The sequence below is a fragment of the Polistes fuscatus genome, unplaced genomic scaffold (genome assembly GCF_010416935.1).
Source record: "Polistes fuscatus isolate 324 unplaced genomic scaffold, CU_Pfus_HIC Scaffold2, whole genome shotgun sequence".
NCBI classification, from domain to species: domain Eukaryota; kingdom Metazoa; phylum Arthropoda; class Insecta; order Hymenoptera; family Vespidae; genus Polistes; species Polistes fuscatus.
This window is the reverse complement of record NW_025113096.1, coordinates 2,513,836-2,536,330: the sequence shown is the minus strand read 5'-3', so window position 1 is coordinate 2,536,330 and position 22,495 is coordinate 2,513,836. Positions and strand designations below refer to the sequence as shown.

At 33.0% G+C, this 22,495-nt stretch overlaps 2 protein-coding genes and 1 long non-coding RNA gene across 5 annotated transcripts; 2 read left to right on the top strand and 1 right to left on the bottom strand.

The window, feature by feature from the left end:
- The first annotated feature begins 166 nt into the window (after positions 1-166).
- On the top strand, positions 167-13,270 carry LOC122516344. Of its 3 annotated transcripts, none has more exons than XM_043634075.1 (9): positions 167-482; positions 7,545-8,003; positions 8,077-9,815; positions 9,888-10,373; positions 10,742-10,919; positions 10,998-11,440; positions 11,515-11,881; positions 11,974-12,295; positions 12,377-13,270. In XM_043634075.1, exons 1-9 carry the CDS (start codon positions 350-352, stop codon positions 12,615-12,617), a joined length of 4,368 nt encoding a protein of 1,455 aa, XP_043490010.1. In that variant the 5' UTR covers positions 167-349; the 3' UTR covers positions 12,618-13,270. The 3 variants fall into 3 exon arrangements, with proteins under 3 accessions (XP_043490010.1, XP_043490009.1, XP_043490008.1); XM_043634074.1 differs by lacking the exon at positions 167-482 and adding an exon at positions 3,089-3,507 and having other exon boundaries at positions 10,769-10,919; XM_043634073.1 differs by lacking the exon at positions 167-482 and adding an exon at positions 3,089-3,507.
- On the bottom strand, positions 1,263-7,538 carry LOC122516345. Its single transcript, XM_043634077.1, has 14 exons — positions 7,241-7,538; positions 6,571-7,140; positions 6,373-6,476; positions 5,831-5,901; positions 5,650-5,766; positions 5,422-5,551; positions 4,136-4,372; positions 3,089-3,162; positions 2,904-3,026; positions 2,493-2,821; positions 2,249-2,408; positions 2,017-2,143; positions 1,757-1,930; positions 1,263-1,607 (listed from the first exon to the last, which is right to left on the bottom strand). Exons 2-14 carry the CDS (start codon positions 6,852-6,854, stop codon positions 1,420-1,422), a joined length of 2,118 nt encoding a protein of 705 aa, XP_043490012.1. The 5' UTR covers positions 6,855-7,140; positions 7,241-7,538; the 3' UTR covers positions 1,263-1,419.
- A 526-nt stretch (positions 13,271-13,796) lies between the features above and the next one.
- Positions 13,797-17,901, top strand: LOC122516346. Its single transcript, XR_006303552.1, has 3 exons — positions 13,797-15,099; positions 16,162-16,258; positions 17,746-17,901. It is a non-coding gene; the product is annotated as an uncharacterized LOC122516346 (long non-coding RNA).
- Positions 17,902-22,495: the final 4,594 nt, after the last annotated feature.

The window sequence follows — 22,495 nt, the reverse complement described above, 5'->3', positions numbered from 1 at the left end:
AATTTTGTAAAAAGTGAAGTAGATAAAAATTGTAAAATTAAAATTTCTTTATTATCAACGGAGCACGGTACACTTCGGAAATGTACATTGACTTTCCACTTTAGTCATAGAGGTCCTCAAAGTCAGTTTTATTAGTTAACTTTTCCCCTCTACATAATAATCTCAAGATGAACTGTAAGTTACTTTATGCTCGTTCGTGTCGTGAACATGTGTTTGCATAGTGTGAGTGTATTCTCGAAATCGTAGTGTCTATCTTTAAATACAAAAAGTGTTTATATCATTTAATACAGCATTGTAATGGGAATTTGGTCAATTGTTCGTGTTATGTGTTTTTAATAATAAAAGTAATATGAGTGGTACGTCGCGTAAAGTGAGAAACCCATTGCTCTCAGCAGCTGGCATGGGATCACCTTTTGAATATTATCCGGAAAATGCTCTCCTTGTCCCAGTTACACCTGCAACACCTGCTGTTCTTCGAGACGGTAAGTTTATAGATATCTATATAAAATGATATAAGCAAGGGTGCGGTTTACTTTTAAAGCTTAAATATTATTTTGGTTAGCTTTCTTTTTATATATACGAATATATTAAAGAAAAACAATATATCTAGATTTGACATTGATAACAACTCTCTTAGATGAATTGTACTGTTAGATCATATGACTCATTTTTTTTCTTTACTTTATCGTCACATATGAAACACTTACCATATAACATGGAATCTGTCTTACGCGGTCGGTATGGTAGGTACCTGATATGATTTTTTTCATCTTACATGCTTGGAAAATTACAGCAATGATGTAGGAATTTAAAGAATCTAGTACGCTTCTATGTAAAGTTTTGTGTGTTGTTTTCATAAAAAATTATGAGATTATATGCATCATTAATTCATAAAACTTTGTGGTATGAACATTGGAAATAATAAATTTACATAAAAAGCATTATTTGATATGATCATTACATTTTTATTTATTGAAAGGTATTTGTTGAATGTAATACTACAATGTATTGTTACAACTTATCATTGTTTCTTTTTTATTAATTTGTCAATCATAAAAAGGTATATACTTTTTATTTACTATTATTAGTCTCATTACATTTGTTCGTTAGAATAAATTCTGATTTTTATTTTTATTCTGTTAATCACTGTTTCTTGTCATTTAATTTTACAATTAGACTTATTGGAAAAAAGTTTTACTGTATAAAGAAAAAGATATCATTTATAAAAATAAGAATTAGATTAATTTTTAAGAGTTAATTATACGGAGTGACTTAATTATATAAAAGTCTATTCAATTTAAATGAATTTAGTTCTCGTTTGATCAAAGAACTATTGTAACTCTAGCGTTTGTCTATAAATAATAAGAAATTAGTATTATATAATGTAGAGTTACGTAAACTTTGATTAACAATAGAAATTCAAAAACTAGTTCTTTCTGCTCGTGCAGGTGTTCGTGAACCGTATCGTTGTGTGTATGGTAAATCATGGCTTTTTCTTTTACGTACGCAAAAAATGATAAGTACAATAATTAAAATTATAAGTAGAAGAATTAACAATGCACCGACCGTAATAGCAGCTATCTCTCCTTCGGATAAATTGTCCCAAGCTGGAAAAACAAAATTAATATACTAAGAATGTATTAATTATGTAAAATGAGCGAGTGAAAACGTGAAGAAATTTGTAAAAGATCGAAAATAATTGATTGCTTATGAGATTATCGATAATAGTAATTGTTTTTATAATCAAGCCATTTACCTGTAACTTCTATGGTATACGTATTATAATTATTTCTTAAATCCGTTGCTGTAATCTTCGCCTGAGTAGAGCAACAAGTAGCCGAATAATAAAAAGTAACTGGGTCTCGAGTGCCACTTATAAATTCAGTACGTGGATACACTTCGTTCGGAGATGATTTAACACTTTTCAGACCTGAACACAAAATTTGTAAGTTTTCGATGAAATATAATTAAATATAGATCAATTGTATTACAAAGAAATTCTATGAAATTTCTTACCGGATCCAGAATCTTGAATTCTGATGTCAACACTCCAACGAGATTTCGTGCATTTTTCTTTACTCAATTTACCCGCACAATTATTATTGAACGTGTATTCGATGGCAGGCTTTGTATCGTCGACGATCTAAAAAAATAAATCGATTGATACTCTGATCAAATTACATTTATCTCGACATAATATTATTTTCATTGAGACTTGACACATTAAATTCGATATCAAAGACATTACGTTTGGAATGTTGCCTTCGACGTAGAGGTAGACCGATTTTTCTGTTATTTCTGAACCCTGTACGTACAATGTTAAAGTATTGATAACATCTTGCCTTGTTCCTCTTGGTACTTCGACGTCGACGAACACGTTGATTGTACGACCAGCATAAATCCACGTGCTAGTATCAATTATATTAATTAAATTTAATTAGATACAATCATAGAAAAGAAAATTATATAATGTTTCATTCGGAACGACTTACAAGATTGGTTGAACGTTAACAACTGTCAGAGGTAAGCTTCGAACTTTAAAATCACATCTGATTGTTTGGTAATGATTATTTGTCACATAAAAAGCTATCCTGTGTATTGTTCCTGGTCGTACGAAAAGATTACTATTCTGATTTAATTCCACGACGATCCTTCTCTTTTCTTCTTTCTCGTCGTTTCCGAGCCTTGCAAATTCATTTGAAAGTTCTTGAGTGTTGATATTTTGTATCATATTCGAATTCGCCTTTTGAACGTCGTCATTCTCAAAAATAATTTTACTTGATCGGTTGTTTAACGATCTAGACCGAATCCTTTCACCTTGCTAAACAAGATTTATACAAATTAACATTTATGAGGTTGAAGATTATAATTAAAGTATTACAATATTCATATCATCATCGTACATCTATTTGAATCGATGATAACGGGACATGCAAATTTTCCACATCCACTTCAGGCTCATTTCGTTTACCTCTAGTTTCTACAAATTCTGACGATTCATCGTTGAGAACAATTTCTTGACTATTCTAAAAAGTCATTGATTTTAATCATTCTGTCATTTTAAACGTTTATTATTTTTTTTTTATACCTGAGAAAGTTCATCGAAAGTTTCAACGTTGTCGAATCCTTGTTGATTTTCTTCGTAATTCTTATAATCCGAGTCTTTTGATGAAATTTAAAAAGAAAAAGACATTTAAATCTGGTTTTTCCTTGGATAATAAAAAGCAATTAGAGAAGAAAGAGGAAGCTAAGGAAAGAGTAAGAAACAATTATAAGAGAGTGAGAGAAACAGACAAAGAGAAAGAAAGAAAGAAAGAGACATCATGCATCAGGTCCATGCTAGTAGCGGCCAAAGGGCACCTCGCCGCATCGTCGTATTCGAGTTCGCGTTGTTGCACAATGTTAACCGTATCTCGCAAACTAGAAGCCAAAGCCTTGCCAGTTGTCAGTCGATTCCCGTAGCGTTACAAAGAACACAAGCGCGAGCTACCACGGTCAAACTTTTATGTAAGTAATACACATGTATTATGCATTCGTTGCATTTATGCGTTCTATTCGAGTTATCAATTTCTGTAACGTTTCGCTCGTAAATCGATGTAATAGGTATTACTTTTTTCTCTCTTTTTTTTTTTATATATATATTTTCGTATAACGAGATAAACTTATCAACATTTGGTCAATATTGTCTTTTTTTTTTCGAGATCTTTTTCAATACAATATCGTAATATTCTTCAAATAAAAGTGTTTATATACAAGACGCGCGAATTAAAAGTTCTTAAATAATTGGAAAAATCATTTGATCTTTTTTTCTGAACTTTTTATAGTAATTTTAGTTAAAATTATTTACAATTACAGAAGTAGAAACTTTTAGTCTACTTTATATTTGTCGATAATATTTTCATCAATATCATATTTTTAAGTTAGACACGAATGTGATGACAAAAGGTATCATTGTATTCTGCTAACGAGATTATCTGACTGAAAAAACGTGGACGAATCACCGATCTCGCAACTAAATCGATTACATTTACACATGTTTCTTTCCTTCTCTGTCCTTTTGACTATTAAATGAATATAGCTTATTGCAAAAATAGAATAGAAATAAATAGAAAATAAATAGAAAACAATATATTACCGGTATCATTGTGAAATCTCATCGAATAATCTTCATCGAGCTTAGAATTGTTCCTATTAATATTTCTTCGAATCTTTTTTCTTTCCACGAGAAATGAATACTTTGAAGCTCCCTCCCCAATGAGTTTCAAGAGCCAACCACCCGGTGGAGCATTCAGCGCCACAATTTCCAACCCTCCTGAATTGTTTCTTCGTGCCAACGATAACGTTGTTGGCTCAGTATTATACCACTTACTGTCTGTTATTAAAAGTCAAACGAATGAACGATCGACTCGAGAAAAATCACGATGGTGAATTTGTTAATACGAATTTAATTTTTGATCGTCGGTATTTTACGAAATCGCGTTTAGGACGTAAGTAACAAAAATAAAGTAATATTAGTTATAATTGATAACACAAGACGAGAGATTAAATGAAGTTTCTTGAATATTTATTTATCTGTAGTGATAAAAAAGTGATGTCAGTGTTCATGTTATTCACGGAGATGATTATAATGATGATGACGATGATGATGGTACTGGTGAAAGTGATGACGTAGAGAAAGGGTGAATAGTGCGAAACGATACAAAACAGACATGTTACTGGTCGATATCGTCTCTCAACTTTAGCGCGAGGTTGCAGCACGAGGTCAACCACGAAAGTGGAAACCGTTGCGTGGTTTCGGCCAAGGCAATCATCGGTTTCCTCGTGTTCCATCGGCTTGCATTTCGATAGAGTATTTTTTTTACAACTAACGAGATTACGATGTCACGAATGAAAAGAAAATGGGTTTACTTCCTTCAATTTTTAACTAATCGCGACAACTAAATATGTTAACAATGGTTTCTATTATTTACGTAGAAATTTCTTGTTTAATTTTTTATATTTTCTATAATAATATGCTTGTATAATTAATTAGAAAATTTTAAATAAACAACGTAGACCTTGATATGCTTGTTAACGTATGATTATTATTTATAGCCGGATGCTATTTTCGGTTTCCTCGTCGGATTTTCTTTATTATTTCCGTCCGAAATTGCATGATGGTGTTTTGGTGAACAATACGAATTGGCAAGTAAAGCGAGTATAGTTTATTAAAATCACGAGTCTTCGTATTTTGTTAACGTCATTGGTTATTTTTGTGTTACGATGGAAACGATTACATTACGTTAGAACGTAACACGTGTTTTGCAGATAAAACTTATCTACCGAATCATCTAACCATCTAATGTAAATAACTATAATTACTTGAGACGCGTGTATTTTTTTAACATTTGAAATTATAATTAAAATAATAATAAATCTTACCAATTGGTATTTCAATACTAATGCAGGACAAATTTCCACTCACTACGATACGAATTTCTATCGTCGATTCATTAACGTCAAATTTGACTTTCTCATAACCACTAGAGTTGATTCTTTGAATAGAATTTTTCTAAAAATAAGATATAAATATTCAAGCAAGGACGAATTATTTTTTAATTACTTAATATGATGCATCATACATTGTATATAAATAAGTATACTACTCACATACGTTAAATCCGCATCGTCATTGTGGTTATCAGTTTCTACTGGGTGAAAAAGCCACTTTCGATAATTAAAAGTCTCGTTGTTCTCCACGTTGTCGCAGTATAGGTCAAGATGAATCTGAAAGTACATTCTGAGTTTACAAATGTTGTTCAATCCTGTTAATCTGAAAGAAGTCACTTACCCTGCAATTATTACTGATAAAGTTTTCATTTCTTTCAGCTTTGTTTATTTCACTTCCTGTGGGGAATTTTTCTAAAGTTTTAAAAATAAAAGTTATCACGTTACAATACAGACGTACATAAATATATGATTTATATGATATATATGGACAATGCACGAATAATAAACAAATAATTACAAGAATTTTGTTATCATTGAACTAGTTCGTTTTGTTTGTAATAATTTATACTTTAACAAATTATCGGCAATTTGTTTATTTTAAATGAATGTACCACGATAAAATTATTTTGCATTTGCATAATTTCTTATCGTAATTCCTTTCGTTAAAGTTACGATATTGATAGGAGAAATAACAACGAATATGTTTTCGACAAATCTTAATCACGTCATTCATTTTGTTGAATTTTCTTTACAAAAACAAATTCATAACATCAACTATCGTTGTAATGATAATTACGTCAATGCATGCATTCATCGCTTTTTCCTCGAATTGTTTGTTTTTAATGTTTCAAAACGTATCGTTGAACTAATTAGATGTCTTACCCGTTATTTTCTCGTCAAATTTCGTGGATTTACTGATGAGATTAATACGCAGAAAAGAATCTTTTTCTTTCTTGACATGGAGTAGCTTATTTTTCAAGCAGTACCTTTGGAAACATATATATTATAGATATATAATAACAAATTATATTTTTTATACATTTTCAATGTTTGTTATTTAGGTACGAATATAACAAATACCTAAAATTTTGATTTTCTTCAAGAGATAATAATCTTTTTTGAATTACACAACCCGTGTCCTTAAAAATACCGATTGTAGTCCTGTTTTCCCAAGGAGTTTCGATTTCGATATCCAGTGGTTTCCATTGATAAATATCTCGAGGAATAATTTTTTTTTCGATTTCACCATTTTTTATCGCCACTTTTTTATCGATTAAAATTACTTCTCCGAGAATTCCATTGACACTGTAATTATGTAATAATAAAACTATGAATAAAATTTTATTACAAATTATTGATTCCATCGATATGACTTCTCACTAATGAGTTGGACGAAAGACTCTCTTCGTAAAAATTGAAATACTTGCTTATAAAGTCTCACTTTTGTTCGTTTACGAAAGAGTAAAAAATTTTCTCGTTACGTTTGCGATAAGGTATATATATACGTAAAAGTAAATCTGGGTGTAGACGAGAAGATAATTGCACAATTATCCGGAATTCTTTTTTCCTTCTGGTGTCCTCAAAGTCGATGACGTCAAATTTATATGTTCGTGTAGGTTTATGCAAGATTTATGTGTCTATGAAACAGTTCTTTCGTTCATGACAGGATGATATAGAAAAGGAAAGTTAAAATGAAAAAATCTAGCCTATCTTTTGACAAAGCATTATCTTTGTTACATTGGTAACTTACGCTCATTGTATCCTGTTCAATATTGACAATACGTGAATAACGTATCCAAGAATCCAATCGCAGATGTATATTTAGGCTGATGCCAGTAAAAAATATATCAATTCGTAAAAAAAAATGATGACAAACTTTTTAAAATCCTAACGAATATTTTAAAGAATTCGTTTGGTAAATCATAAGTTATGTATGTAAATCGAAAGTAGATAAATCATATTAGAAAATCATTTTACCGAGCAAAGTGATGATTTTACTTTAATGAAAGTAGATAGTAAAATATAACGTTAATCTTTTGTTTTATTTTTATCAGATGCTGAACTAGACAACTTCGTGGGACAAGAGTCCAGTCAATCTCAGAATACGTCAGTGAATCAGACAGTTTCGAAGAACGAGTTAGAAGGTGAGAATTTATTGGCGAACACATCTGTTAATTCAGAGGAGTCTAATCTGCCGACAAATCAGCCAACGAAACAAAGTTACTTCACGTCGATTCTATCGTCTTTACCAAACTTGTCCCTATCCTCGATCAAAGCTGATTCTTCGGGAAGTCAAGGAGTCGAAGTCACTACTGGCAAACAAGATATAAATCCTTACAGTGTACCTCAAAGTCGCAATGGTTCATTACCGGAAACGTCGTCGTTCTTATCGACTAATCCTCACGATCCTTACGGTGTAAACCAATCAGGATCTGGTGAGGCTAATTTAAGAGCGACTACTTTTATTGCTCCTCCGCAATCAACTCTTCCCCCGATTATACCAATCTCAACAGGTAAGTTCCAAGTTCAACTATTTTACTTAAAACTGGTTTTAAATTAATTCATCAATCGTACATTTTTTCTCAGGTCCGGTTTCTTATCGACTTGGTAATCAGCGACGTTTGAAATATGCTCCACCGCCTGACTTAACATCGAATACTACGAAACAATATCCGAATCCAACTGTACAAGATTTTTTCTCGTCTTCAAACGTACTAGCACCGTCAAGTATATTAAATCCAAATACAGCAACCATCGAACAACAAATATCAAACAGTAGCCCTGCACCATCACAAACTTCTGTGATTTCCCCTTCAGAACAATTTGTGACACCTGAACAACGTTCACAAAGTACATCCCTTCATGGATCGTTTAGGTCCAGTCCTTCGACGATAGGAGCTTTCTCAAATTCCAACGTAACTTCTCAAAGTTCTTTAGGTGAAATTTCTGGTCCATCCGGATATTCGGTTTCTTCATCGAGATCGATACCTCCGCGAAATCTAGATCCCGCCACCCCTCAAAACACTCCGGCAAACGTTTCCTCTTCTTTTGGTTTTTTTTCGAATCAGCCGGATTTTTTGATGCGATTTGGATCTGCGTCTTATAGCGAAAAAGAACAAGAAGTCACGGAAAATCAATACACTCACAGCCAGGATATTTTTAAGCAGGAATCGTCCAATCCTACTTTGAATGTTTCAAAAACACAGTCGCTTGTGTCTCCAGTAGTTAGCACGTTCAGACCTATCTCAGCAGCTAAAGTGACAGAAAAATTAGAACATTTCTTGGCTGAGCAAAAGGAGGAATCACTATCCGGTACTTCATCTGATTTTTCTTCCGAAGTAGCCAATATCACGCCACAAAATGGAAATGAGATAAAGACTCTTAATTTTAAAAGTATACTTCAACCGTCCGGTGAATCGAATGAGGAGTCAAATAAAATAAGATCGAACGACGAACCATCGAACGCTGACTTGTCTAAAAGTGATTATTTATCCGATGTACCTTTGAATCAAAACTCCTATGATAATACGGATTCACTCGAAGATCCCCAAGATTTTAAGAAAACACAAAGCATTACATTCGATACTCAAACTAGTCAATTAAATTTGGCTTCTCTACAACAATCTAATCAAACGCAAACATTGCCTATTTTACCTTTGGACAATATTTTTCCGGAAAAAACAACGAAAACAGCAATAAATTTAAACCCAAGATCAATTCAAGAAGAATCCAGATCAAACTCTACATTCGTTGATTTTTCTTCGAACACATTTATCGAGCCAGTTGAGAATAAAACGAATTATTTTGTGTTTCATCCTCAGCAAACTGATATTGATACAAACCTTAATCAAGTCTCAAATATTGAATTACATAAAAAAGAAGAATATCCTTCCTTAAATCAACATTCTACAAATACTGCATTCGCAATTCCTCAATCAATTTGGAACAGTAATAAAAATATCCAAATACAGAATAACGATTCAACACACAACGATCAAGCTCCACAACCACCTCAATTTTATAATCCTGCCCAGTTAATGGGTGAGGCTTACAAATACCAATATCCTGCAAGTATATATGTACCAACAACCAATTCTGTATTTAATAGTCAAACGCACACGTTTATTACTCAATCTTCGAAATTGGAAGAATCACGAAACATTGTTCCTGATAACGATTTTATATATGCACAACGTTCAATTCCCATGGCAACAGCTGTACCTGAGCCTACAGGTTCTGCTACTCTTAGTCCAATTCAATTATCGGCAAGTCCATTCAGTGGTCATACGACACCAGATAGTATACCTCAGAGTCTTCAAACCTTGGTAAATTATTAATTTCTTTTATAAAAATAAAAACGAAGAACCTTATGTTTATAATTATATTGGATTATACAGGCTACTGGTATTCCAACCGGACGAATGCAGTACAAAGTAATAAATCATCACTGGTTCTATCGTAAGGAGGTGGAAAATAAAGTACTATGGCTTCCATTTTCCACAAAGGATAGCTTACGATTAGAAAATGTACATAATTCTAGTGAGATAACTACAGAGACTACAGTAGCTACCGATGGTGGTCGCTATGACGTAGATATTCTCAGACGTCAAAGATCTCCTGTTTATTGGCCAGGACCTTCGACAGAAGTGAGACGATGTTCTTGGTTTTACAAAGGACCTTCAGAGTCCAAATATATCCCTTACGATGAGAGCATAGCCGTGAAACTCGAAGAAGAATTTAAGCATGCTTGTATTACGTCATCTTGGAATCGCCGAATAGATCTGAATAATGGAGAATATATTATTTTTCATAGTGAAACTGTACATGTTCATTATTTACAATCAAATACTTCAGATGCGAGTGCCTCTTGGTCTAACCCCACTGTATGTATTTTTTTTCATTTTCTTTATTTTATTTTTATATACACTATAATTTTCTTTCAAAAAACCATTTAGATTGTTATTTATTGTACATTACTATATGTGCGTATACATGTCGCTATTTTGCTTGTACACGAACATTCATTTTTATTATTATTATTATTGTATATTTTATTATTATTATTATTATTATTATTATTGTTATTATATTTCCAAACATAACATTATTTTACAAGCTTCTGCAATATCATTATATTGTTCTTTTCCTAGTGTTAATTATTGTATTCATAAAATTTTATTTGTATTATTTTAGTGTTAAATAATAACGCACGCATGGTTTTGTTTGAAGTATTTAATCGTAATTTCTGCAGGATTCAGAGGACGGTACATATTTACAGGGTGGAAGTATTAAGCAACGAATGGTTAAAAGAGGTGCCGTTGATTTTAATATAGATAAAGGTGAGCCAGAAAAAATCGATCATCTTCTTTTCGTGGTTCATGGTATAGGAAGTGTTTGTGACTTGAAATTTAGAACTGTCGAAGAAGTTGGTAGGTATTAAAAAACAAATAAATCTGTTAATTAGTCAAATAGTATCAATTCTACATTGATTTTATTTTTAATTCCAGTTGATGAATTCCGGAGTATATCATTGCAATTAGTACAGTCACATTATCATACCGCCAGTGAACAAGGAATCGTCAATAGAATAGAAGTTTTACCAATTTCATGGCACACAACGTTACATTCCGATACTGGGATTGATAACAAATTAAAGGCCATTACTTTAGAGAGCATACCAAAGTTACGACATTTTACAAACGATACTTTGCTCGACGTACTTTTTTACACTAGTCCGATGTATTGTGAAACGATTATGCAAACGGTTGGAAATGAGATGAACAGACTATACACCTTATTTAAGGAGAGGAATCCAGATTTCGATGGAGGAATTTTTTTGGGTGGTCATTCTTTGGGTAGTCTGATAATGTTCGATTTATTATGTCATCAAAAACCTCCGGCGACAGAGGAGAAGGAAGAAGAAGAAGACAGTGAAGTTAACGCCGAAAAGGTAAATTTTGCCGATGATGCCAAGTTAACGATTTATAACAAAATCTTAATGTCATTCATTTTTTTTCTATGTAGGAAAATGGAAATTTGGATTCTATGCAGTCATTGCAAGGTCCAACTTTAAAAAGACGTCTCAGTAAGAAAATCAGTTATGTGATAGGTGCTGCTGGAACTGGACAACCTTATATACATTATCCTCAAATAAATTTTCACCCACGTGCCTTTTTCGCTTTTGGTAGTCCAATCGGTATGTTCGTAACGATTCGAGGCATTGATACGCTTGGAGAAAACTTCGCCTTACCTACTTGTCCAGCTTTCTTCCATATATTCCATCCATTTGACCCGGTTGCCTATAGAGTGGAATCTCTTATTAATCCAGAAGCTCATAAATATCGGCCGATGTTAATACCTCATCATAAAGGCAGGAAGAGAATGCATCTAGGTAGGTGATAATAACATTTTTTTAAGTAAAAACTATAATACACAATGATATACCGTGATTTAAATCGTACTAATAAAACCATTGGTTTTCAGAATTGAAAGAAACGATGGCACGAGTGGGAGCTGATCTTAAACAGAAATTTATTGATTCCGTCAGGAATACGTGGAATTCCTTTTATCAGCTTGCCTTTCATAAACCAGATAATGTTCTCGAGCAAGAGATTGATAGAGTCGTCGAAGAACAATTACAGCGGATACCGAGTGAGTCAGAACAAACAAGTAACGACGATGGTGGCGCTGATATTAAAATGGGAAACTTGAATGGTGGTCGACGAATAGATTACGTTCTTCAAGAGGCACCGTTCGAATATATCAACGAATATCTTTTTGCTTTAACAAGTCATGTTTGTTATTGGTTAGTATAGAAATACGTTGATTGCCTTTTAAAATACTATCTTAAGTATATTTTTTACCGTCATTGTTCTTTTCACTTTAGGGAATCTGAAGATACCATATTGATGATATTGAAAGAGATTTATGGATCGATGGGTATACAAACTGACGCGAAATTGCCTCAACAAACTTTGACTATTGAACGACCATCGCTATCTTCATCTCCGTCAATTTCCAGTTCTTTCAAAAGCGATACGACAGTACCTTTAATAGGCATGGATCCTATAATATCCAACAAATCCATTGGACCACCCCCTATAACTGGTTTTGTGAGAAAATCGTGATTAACATCAAGTTATCGTACTTCGAGATATTTTATTGAACCCAAACAATAAAGTCTTTATACGATGTTAGATAAACGAATTTAGGAATTATTATACGCGGAGACAATATTGACATTATATCTGTCACTGATAAAGAATTCAGCATCGAAAATGAAACACTGAAAGTGATCATCAACGTAACGTGTCGATAATCAATCTAACAATAAGCGTGTCCTAAAAAATCATCAGATTAATGTTATATTTTTAGAATCAGATTGGATAATATAATGTTCATGCCTGCGAATTGTATATAAGATATCTCGACTATTTGAATTAGGCTTTCGCATAGAGAAATTTTTGAACGCATAGACGTTGAATTTATGATTAAAGAGAGAAAGAATACATGTTTGTATACGCTCATATGATTGTCTGCGTGTGTGTTTGGGTGAATGTTGAAAAAGAAGTTTGCAACGAAAAGGGTATAATGAGGATAAGAGATAAAACGTTGTTCTATATTTAGTAAAATTCATAAATGTACATTTAGTTAATCTAATTATCATAAATTACAAATTTTTAAAATTATGCTCTGCGATCGGTTATAAGTTCAATTTTAATTGAACTTATCGCGTGTTCGAATTCAATTAAGTCTTTTAATAAATTACTGTATTCTTTTATACAATTATCTTTCATCATATGCACTCCTCATATCACAGTTAATAGATAGAACACGATCGTGCATCTATTATTGTATGGTATATCTTTTGATCGAATCATTGAAGTGCCATCAGCTTATCGTGGCGACTCGGTTTAGTTACACCGCATAAAAAATAAAAAAACCAAGGAAGGTTTCGATACATGCACGGCTATCACGAAACGCTAATTAATTGCAGTGCAAGCCTACCAAGTACAAGGACTGTTTTGCATTTTGCGTGCAGATCCTCGTAAAACTACATGCCTGTCAACTAAGGCGAATTTCAAGATGATTTATCGTCTCTCGCAAAACGAAGTTTTTCGCGGTGTTTCATAGCTGCTGTTACTTTTACGAACCACCGAAAGGCAACGTTTTCGCACATGCAACTTAACGTTGCTCGCGTTGGTACGACCTGTACCATACACACGAATATAAATACATTTATCGTCACGAATCATTTATATTTTGTATTCTCGACTCTCAGCTTCTTTCTTTCCTTTTTTTAATCAAATTTTTCTTCTCCAAAAATTTTACAATATGACCGATTCATCTAAGCGATTTAAATGAAATAAAGAAAATATTTGTGTCACTTGTAGGAATTATCGGAACGAAGAAATCTGAATTCAGAGATGTACAACCACATATACGCCGTGCTTAAAATATCCTCGGCGAAAGTGATACCGTCGCGCGATGAATTATGAATACCATTTTCATACACATCCGCCTGTGTCAACACTGTTTCGTAGTATAAAGCAACTTGACGATGTACTATACTTTGCATATGATGCACGGCCACGTTTTTCTTTTCACCGTGTGAGAATACTCGGAGAGTACCGCGAGACAGACGTTTATGCTACGATGTTGGGGATAACAATGAGACAGGAAAGAAATAAAGAAAAAAAAAAAAGAAAGAGGGTAGGGAATGGGGGTGAAATTTTAGAACGAGTTTCGGTGAGAGTGATTTACACCTTGGAAAAACTCTCTGACATTTACGATACCTACTCGCGAATTATTTATAGCGGTTACCCGTGACGATGTGTAACCCTCAAACTATACTTTTTTACTCCTTTATTCGCTTTCTTTCTTTTCATAAGACGACACGACGACATATCTTAACGATATCAATATATTTTTATATATCTACAATCTAATATCCAGAGTCAATAAAATCCGATAGAATTTTGTCGAAAATTCTTTGATCTTTTCCCTGATAACTTATCTGTGAGATATAAAAAAATATATCACCTGACAAGTACCATCGCCTTGTTGGCTATTATTTTGTACGTCCTTGACATTAATATTGTATAATAGTTTAACTATTTATATATGTAGGTGGAGCTTTAATTAATTTTAATCTCGAAGTCTCGGAAGAAGATTCGCTTAGACACCTATTTATTTAGCGAACATAACAAACAATCGAGCACAGCTTAGAAATCGAATCTCTTCGCTAAGAAACGTTCGCCAAGTCTTGTTTAACTTGCACATGAGCTACGCAAGCGCCAGAAGGAGCTTATAAGCTTTTTCCCTCCTTACTCTTCCTTCTCTTCATCTTTCTCTTCTTTCCATCTCTCTCTCTCTCTCTCTCTTTCTCTATCTATCTATCTCTTTTCCGCTGCCTATTGAAAACTATTATGCACTCAAAGTCCTCTACGGTTTTAGACAGAGTGTGCACATAAAGGTGTATTTAAAATAAAATAACTTTATGTACGATTGGCAAAGAGCTTCGAAAAAGCTACTATGATTGCCAGTGTTTTACGATAGTTTGACTACTCGTGGGCTCATCATGATGGACGAAATTCCACCGAAGACTCTGTGAGTAATCTCATTGGTCTTTCTCCGATCGTAGAAAGATCGGATCGGTAGATGCATATACGTATGTAAACCCATACGTAAATCGTTTACACGATCTTAGAATTAGTCTCGTAAAGAATTCTGACGTAAAATGATTGGTGTTCAAAAGAAAAAAAAGAGAAATAGAAAAAACAACGAATATAAAATATTATCCTTAATTTTTTTCAATTACGATAATCGACCCGTTTGCTAATTTTTAATAGTAAAAGTGTTTTAATTACATCTATTATCTTTTTATTCCCATGAAATGAATAATCATTCATTTAAAGCATATAAAATGTTTTACGAGCATCGAGAGAGTTTACGTTTAGGTCTGTTGACATTTACTACCATTCTATTCTTGCGCACTGGTTCAATCGTAACCGTGGCACACGCATTATGTTATTGTTTTCCCTACCCCTTTCTTCTCTTCTCTACTCACCACTTTTCAACGATTCCCATCGTAACTCCTCTCTCCATTACCAAAATCGAAAATCAGCATCAACTTCGAAAATTTATTACACGATGCGCTGCTACACCGATCTATGCGTATTCCTATACGGCTTTTCAGAAATTTGAAGCTTTGCCTATTTCCGCTCTAATTCGCCAGTGACACATGTAGCTTTTTGGCACGTAGTAATACGTTACTATCTGTCTATCTATCACATCTATCGATCTAGATTACGATACTCACGTTTTAACGTTAATCTCGAATTAACTTTGATTTTAATTAATAATAACTAAGAAATAATAATCACGTTAAAAAAAAAGCATCTTTAAAATATATTCATTATCTTTTGTTAATTCGTGGAATAAAACTACGAGATAGATAGCCATCGCCAATTTTGCTATCACATTTTATCAAGAATTGGCGATCTAATTCGAATATCAAGTTAAATTTCTGCATTCGTTGTCTCGATCCTTTCTTCTTTTTGTTTTTTTTTTGTTCATTCCATCTTCTTTTTCGAAAGAGAAAAAAAGTAATAAAAATATTTAATAATTCGTACACATATCCCGCTTTTTCTTTTTGTCTCATTGAATCAGGTACGTCGGCAATCTAGATCACAGTGTTTCTGAAGATTTGTTGTGTGCGCTGTTCTCGCAAATCGGTGTTGTCAGAGGCTGCAAAATCATCCGAGAGGTAAGAAAAAGATCTGTTTCGAATGAATTTTACTTAAAAAACTAAAATTCTTGTCAATTTTTAACATTAATTTGTAACACGTTTGTTCAAATTAAAAAACGTATGTTCAAGTTTAATAAATGCTTATGTATTAATTTGAGATTCATTAGTAGCCTTGCGAAGCTTAACAAAACGCAATTAATAATATCTCTAGAGTATCAACGTAAGAATTAAAATTATTGCATCTTGACGTTAATAATATTTTTTATTTTTTTAAGAACATCTCTTACACGATATTTTATCATGCGAATTTAATAAAATTAAGTAAATATTTATTTGAAGATATAGAGAAAGGAATAATAAAGATTAAAAAATAAAAGGTCGATGTTTTGGGAAAACACAAAGATAAGATGGAGAAAAACTGACGATATGAGAAAAAGAGATTGAGAAGAGAGATGATTCACAAGATAAAATTGTAAAAGCGTCGAAAAATCGTGATTTCTTCGTATTTCTGTTCGATTTCTCCGACGATTTAGTTTTCGGTTTACTTTTCTCCTTGATTTCTCTCTCACGATTTGGTCCCTCGTACTTTTTTCTAACTTCTTTTATTTTTTAGTCTCTCTCTCTCTCTCTCTTTCTCACACACACACACACACACACCACAGATACACATACATGCACACTTTTTTCTCTCACGTTCGTTCATTCGTTCCTCCTTTCACTTCCTACCCCGAGCTCGTTATATATTATTTTTCCTTCCATACCAGTGGGTTTCATGCGCCACGACATACACTCCCTTTCCCCACGTGCCATACTCTCATGAGACGTAACACACTTGTACGTACCTTGTTCCGAAATTTCGTGCGCACGTATTTTCCTCCCTTCGTGGCTTTCGCATTTCCTCCTTATTCTTTTACATTATATAGACGAATATATGTATATACACATTCAACGATCTCAAGAATCGTAGTAGATACATTTTAACAAGATATTTGTTTAATCAATCTATTTTTTTGTTTTTGTTTTTGATTGATTCGGTACTACGATTTGATCAATATCGCACTATTTCGTTACTTTTCAATTTTAGATAAAAAGAAAAGTAATCATGAGATCTAGATAATTGTGATCCGTTTAACGAGTTAATTTAATTTGACCATTGAATCAAATTGTCCTTACTAAATAAGTGTATAACTATTGCGTTCTATAAATCGGATGGGTTGCTTGAAATATCGTAAATTAAATTCTGCTTTGTTCGTTCTCGACAGTTTTGTATATACTATTATAAGCGGTATGGGGACGGAGGAAGAATAGTGGGGGAGGAGAGAGGCAATAAATAAATAGGAGTTATTTTCTCTTCTTTTTTCATTATCATCTGATCATTTCCGACCTATTATATTCCCACCATTTTTCATTTTATATACACACGAGTAGTAAAGTACGCGTTCTCGCTTCTTACTCGTGCCGTTAATTACTTAATTTCTCTAACGATACACTTTTTCTCGGACGAGTCTTTGTTCCAGCAGTAGACGGCGGCGACTTCGTAGTTACGACCCTTAGCACGCCATTATTGCGAGATACCGTAGCGTATTATCGCTGGCACCTTGATGGTCCTTAATAGTTGCAAAGAAAAGCTTTCGAAGACAAGGATCGAAGTATAACGTAAAGGAGAAGAAGAAGAAGAAGAAGAAGAAGAAGAAGAAGAAGAAGAAAAAGAAAAAAAAACAAAAGGAAAAGCAAAAGATAGCACGCAGGCACGCAACTCTTTTTATATGTTCTTCGAATGAGTTTTGCTGGATAGTAAACTTTACGAATTTTTTTTCTTTCTTTCGATATATCACGAAACCTCATCGTATTGTAAGAAAACTTGAAGAAAGTTAAACTTTGGATTTGAAATCTTTCTTCTCGCATATTTCTTTTAATCTTCTAACATATCTAACACAAATATCGCATTACGGGTGTTATCAGATCGTTTAATAAAATATTTATGAGCAATGGTGGATATAGATCGATAGGAATCAGTAGATGTCTATCTTGACAGTGATAAGCAATACTTTTTATTCATTGTAAATAATACGATCGTAAAAGTATTACGTTGAAATGATTAAATCAGTAAGTATGAATTTCTCCGATTTCTAATCGAAATTAATCAAAATAATTTAACGTTTTATACTTAACTATCTAATAATATAAATGTCCTGTTGTATAAAAGTCATTAGTCAAAGCCGTTGGAAATAAATTAAAATCTAGAAAATAAGCAGAGAGAAAGAATGAAGAATAATAGTAGATCATTGATCTCTTGTATAACAAACATAACAAAGAGAAATGAAATAACGGAAGACAAAGATACGTCGTTAAAATCCCCGAAGTTCGGTATTGTTCTGTCTCGTAATTTTCTCACATTAAAATACACATTGACAATGGCGGAAAGATAGATAGTAGAAGATCGAAAAGGTACTACGGTATTAAAATGGTTCTATTGCGCTCCTACTCTTCCTACTTCGTCTGTGTTATTTCGTAGCCGGTATCGCTTTTGATAGTTAATGCGTATCCAATATTTTATGTATTCCGCATAAGTAGGACGAACGACTATGGGCCAGGTATTTGCGTTTATTAGCTATAAACCCCCCGCAGGTAGAGCTCACCGGTGCAGGACGACGGATTTATGGGTCGCCGTGGCTCTTCAACCACGAAAATGGCGGCCCACCTCTCTGAGTGCCGAGGTTTTGCACATTACGCGATACTACGTAAAAGCGCTGAAATGGCGTATTCTCTTTCTCTTTCTGTTTCTCTTCATCTTTCTTTTTCTATCTATCTTTCGTCGATACGTCTCCGCGAACACGAAGATTGCCCTACGATCGTATAATAGTCTCGTGAATGATGCTGACGCAACGATCTTTCTTCTACTTCTTCTTCTTCTTCTTGCGTTTTACCAAGATCGTCACTCTTTATTATACATGTACAATATATCTATCTTACATCTTTTATTTCTCTTTCCTGATCGACAAAATTTATATGCAATTTTGTATACTAAGTTATTGTCTCGTAAAGGCTACTACTATGTTTGCTTTATACTCAATAAAACGTACGTTTTATAACGTTGCACTTTACTAAAACGCATTTCGATAAGGAAGAAATAACTACTTTTTTATGCATTTATTTATTTATTAATTAATTTAATTTATTAATCAATTGTCATTCGTGATATAGAAAGAAAAAAAGGAAAAGATAGAACAATTACTTTTAAAGTCAGAACGAATCTATAACTCTAGTAAGATTGAAAGAAAATCATTCGTCAAGTTTTATTTATGCTTAAATGTATATTTATTTACATTAAATTAAATGTTAGATATCGGTCTTTAGTTTTGATTGTAATTGTCGCAATTATTTACATTACTGTGTATTTTCTTCTTTTAACGAGCGAAAATTACGAACTTTGTCAGAGAGTCAGAAACTCATGATAACTTTTCTTCGACTTTGCTCGACGAACTTTTTTATCCTACAACTTGTAAATAATTCGTAGATCTCGATAGAGAGACGAATCACGCGTTGACATTATCAAAAAGAAAAATCTAACAATAAAGCGTAGAAACAAAATCACAACAAATATTTTCGAGTATTGAATATAAAAAAGGATGAAAGGTAGACAACGTGGTACGATAGCTCAGGGATATGCGAGAGTTTTGTTCTCTGAAAAGCGTCATTGTGCTGGGGAATATTTTAAGCACGACTACCTCGATCAAAGTGACGCAGCGCGAGGAAGAGACATGAACGCACGATAAATCGAAATTCGTACAAAACGAGCCTGCTCGGTTATTGTTGATTTACACGCTAAGCTTTTCAACATCTGACAATAAAAAACGGACCACCCTGTCAACGGGGGGTTAGTATCCGTGTATGTATACTATTCAGCTTTCATTCTCTCGACTGATTCGTCATATCATATATCATGAGTCTACGAAAAACTGAGCAATGCATTATATTTACATACATTGTATATTTATCAATGAAATTTATAAGAAGTCTTTTTTTCTTCTTTTTTTTTTTTTGTTTAATAAATTCGTCACTAGATTGTGTTCTCTCTAATAATAATATTTTAAAAAAAAGATTTGGAAGATAATTAGAAAGAAAAAAATAAATTATTTATTTATTATAATATTATATATAAAATTGATAAAAAAAAGTTATTATGGTCAAAAATGATGGGTGTATCTTAAATGTCGCCGTTGCTAAACTGAAAAATCGTTTTAAAGTTTAATAAACGTTATTACTTTTTCATCATCTTCTCTTTACGATTTCAACTCCTATCAGGTAACTGACAGACTCCAATTTTCTGAGCAACTTCCCTGCGTTCTCTCTCTCTCTCTCTCTCCCTCGCATTATTCGCACACTATGCACGAGATTTATATTGTATGCCCGCGAAGATCTACGCGAGGTACGTTTTCGCGATATGTGACGTTCCCTCGGCCGTGCCTACGAATAGATAAGTTCGTGATTTGTTTCGGCGTTGGGATTAATAGATCAAGGGTGATAACTGTTTGCCAGAGACTGGCGTGTTTTTATTCAAATATTGATAAGGGTAGTGAAAATCGATATTCGTTAAAGATATTTTATAGACTAATTTATTTGTTCAAATCAAAAATAGAACAAACAAGATTAAATCGATTGATTAATCGATCAATCGAAATAAAATTCAATTCTCCATATTTTCATCGTGTCTCGTACAATATAATATTTATTTGAAATCGAACGTTTAATTAAATAAATATTGTATTTTACGTTTAAATATTTTCTATTAAAAATAAAACAAAAATATAATCGACAATTTGGTTTAACGATTAAAAGAAATATATTAGGGAATATCTGTCATACGTGAAATCCATACAAAAGTCACATATATATATTTATATACTTTTCTTCCCCTTTCTTTCTCTCTCTCTCTCTCTTTCTCTTATGAAACCGATATTCTCTTTTCTTAAAGAAAGGTTCGCAAAGACGTCTCTATCATTCGTCCCATATTCATCCTTATTTCTTCTCGGTGGTATCCTCGGCTACCGTACCGAAACGTGTCTGCCATGTAGAGGAAGTTAAAGTTGAGAGCCAGCGCATCGTGACTTTGGCGAATTTCCAAAGAGTAGGTGGATTGAGGGAAAGAGAACTCTCATGTCTCTTGGCCCGTCGGCGTCGCTCAACTCGAACGACGTTGCCGTCGTCTTCGTGGCTTCCTCGTCAGCCGACAAAAGAACAAATTTTAATATGAGACATCGAATTACGTGGCTAAAAGTATATTCTTCAATTGATAAGGTTACGTTGTCTTAAGATTTAACTTGTTTTTTTTTTCTTTCTTTCTTTCTTTTTTTCTTTTCGTCCGTTTTATTTTGTTATCATCTTTGATATAACAAACGTAATCTCAAAAATTCACTAATTAACAGTTATAAGAGGATTTTTTATTCTATTAATGTAAGTTGCCGTTTAGGATTGTTTTTTTATTTGTTTTTATTCTCTCTTACTATGTTATTTATATTTCTCTCTTTATAACAACTATATCTACCATTACTTTTATCCGTAATCTCTATTATTTGCGCGTTATTACAACGGGAATTTAACGCCCGAGCATGAAGGTTTCTCGCTCGCGCTTAATTTCCGTAACAACCAGTATCACGGAAGGATAGCTTCATTTTAGCCGTTGATCTCCGACTTCCGGTACCCTCAGTACAACGCCAAGCATTTCTTGCTCATGCCAACGATGTTATGTATTCACGAAGTCGACTTGGAAGGAAGCTCGCGAAAAGAACGACCGAGAAACGATGCTCCTGTTGTCGTTTAGGATGCCGACCACTAACGTTTTACCTCGATGCTTACGAACATTATGAAAATGATCTTAATCTTGATTATTTCATTAAAATAGAGTCGAGTATGTAATGTACAAAGTAAACTGTGTGTTTGAATTACAGGAAAGCGTTTATGTTCGTTTCAATTATACGTGAAATTATGGAATTAAATTCTGTCTAGAATTAATGTACGAACAAAAATGAGTAAAATGTTTTATATAAAAGATTCGACTCTTGGTAAAAGCTAACTGAAAATAATGATAATATTAAAAAATAATGATGTAGATGATGATGATGATGATGATGATAATGTTAATAGAACAAACGGTGCATTTTACTTTATTTTTATTTTGCCTTTCATATCTAAATAATTACGCGAATGTGAAAAGAAAATTCACGGTATACGATCTAAACGTAAATTAGAAAATAA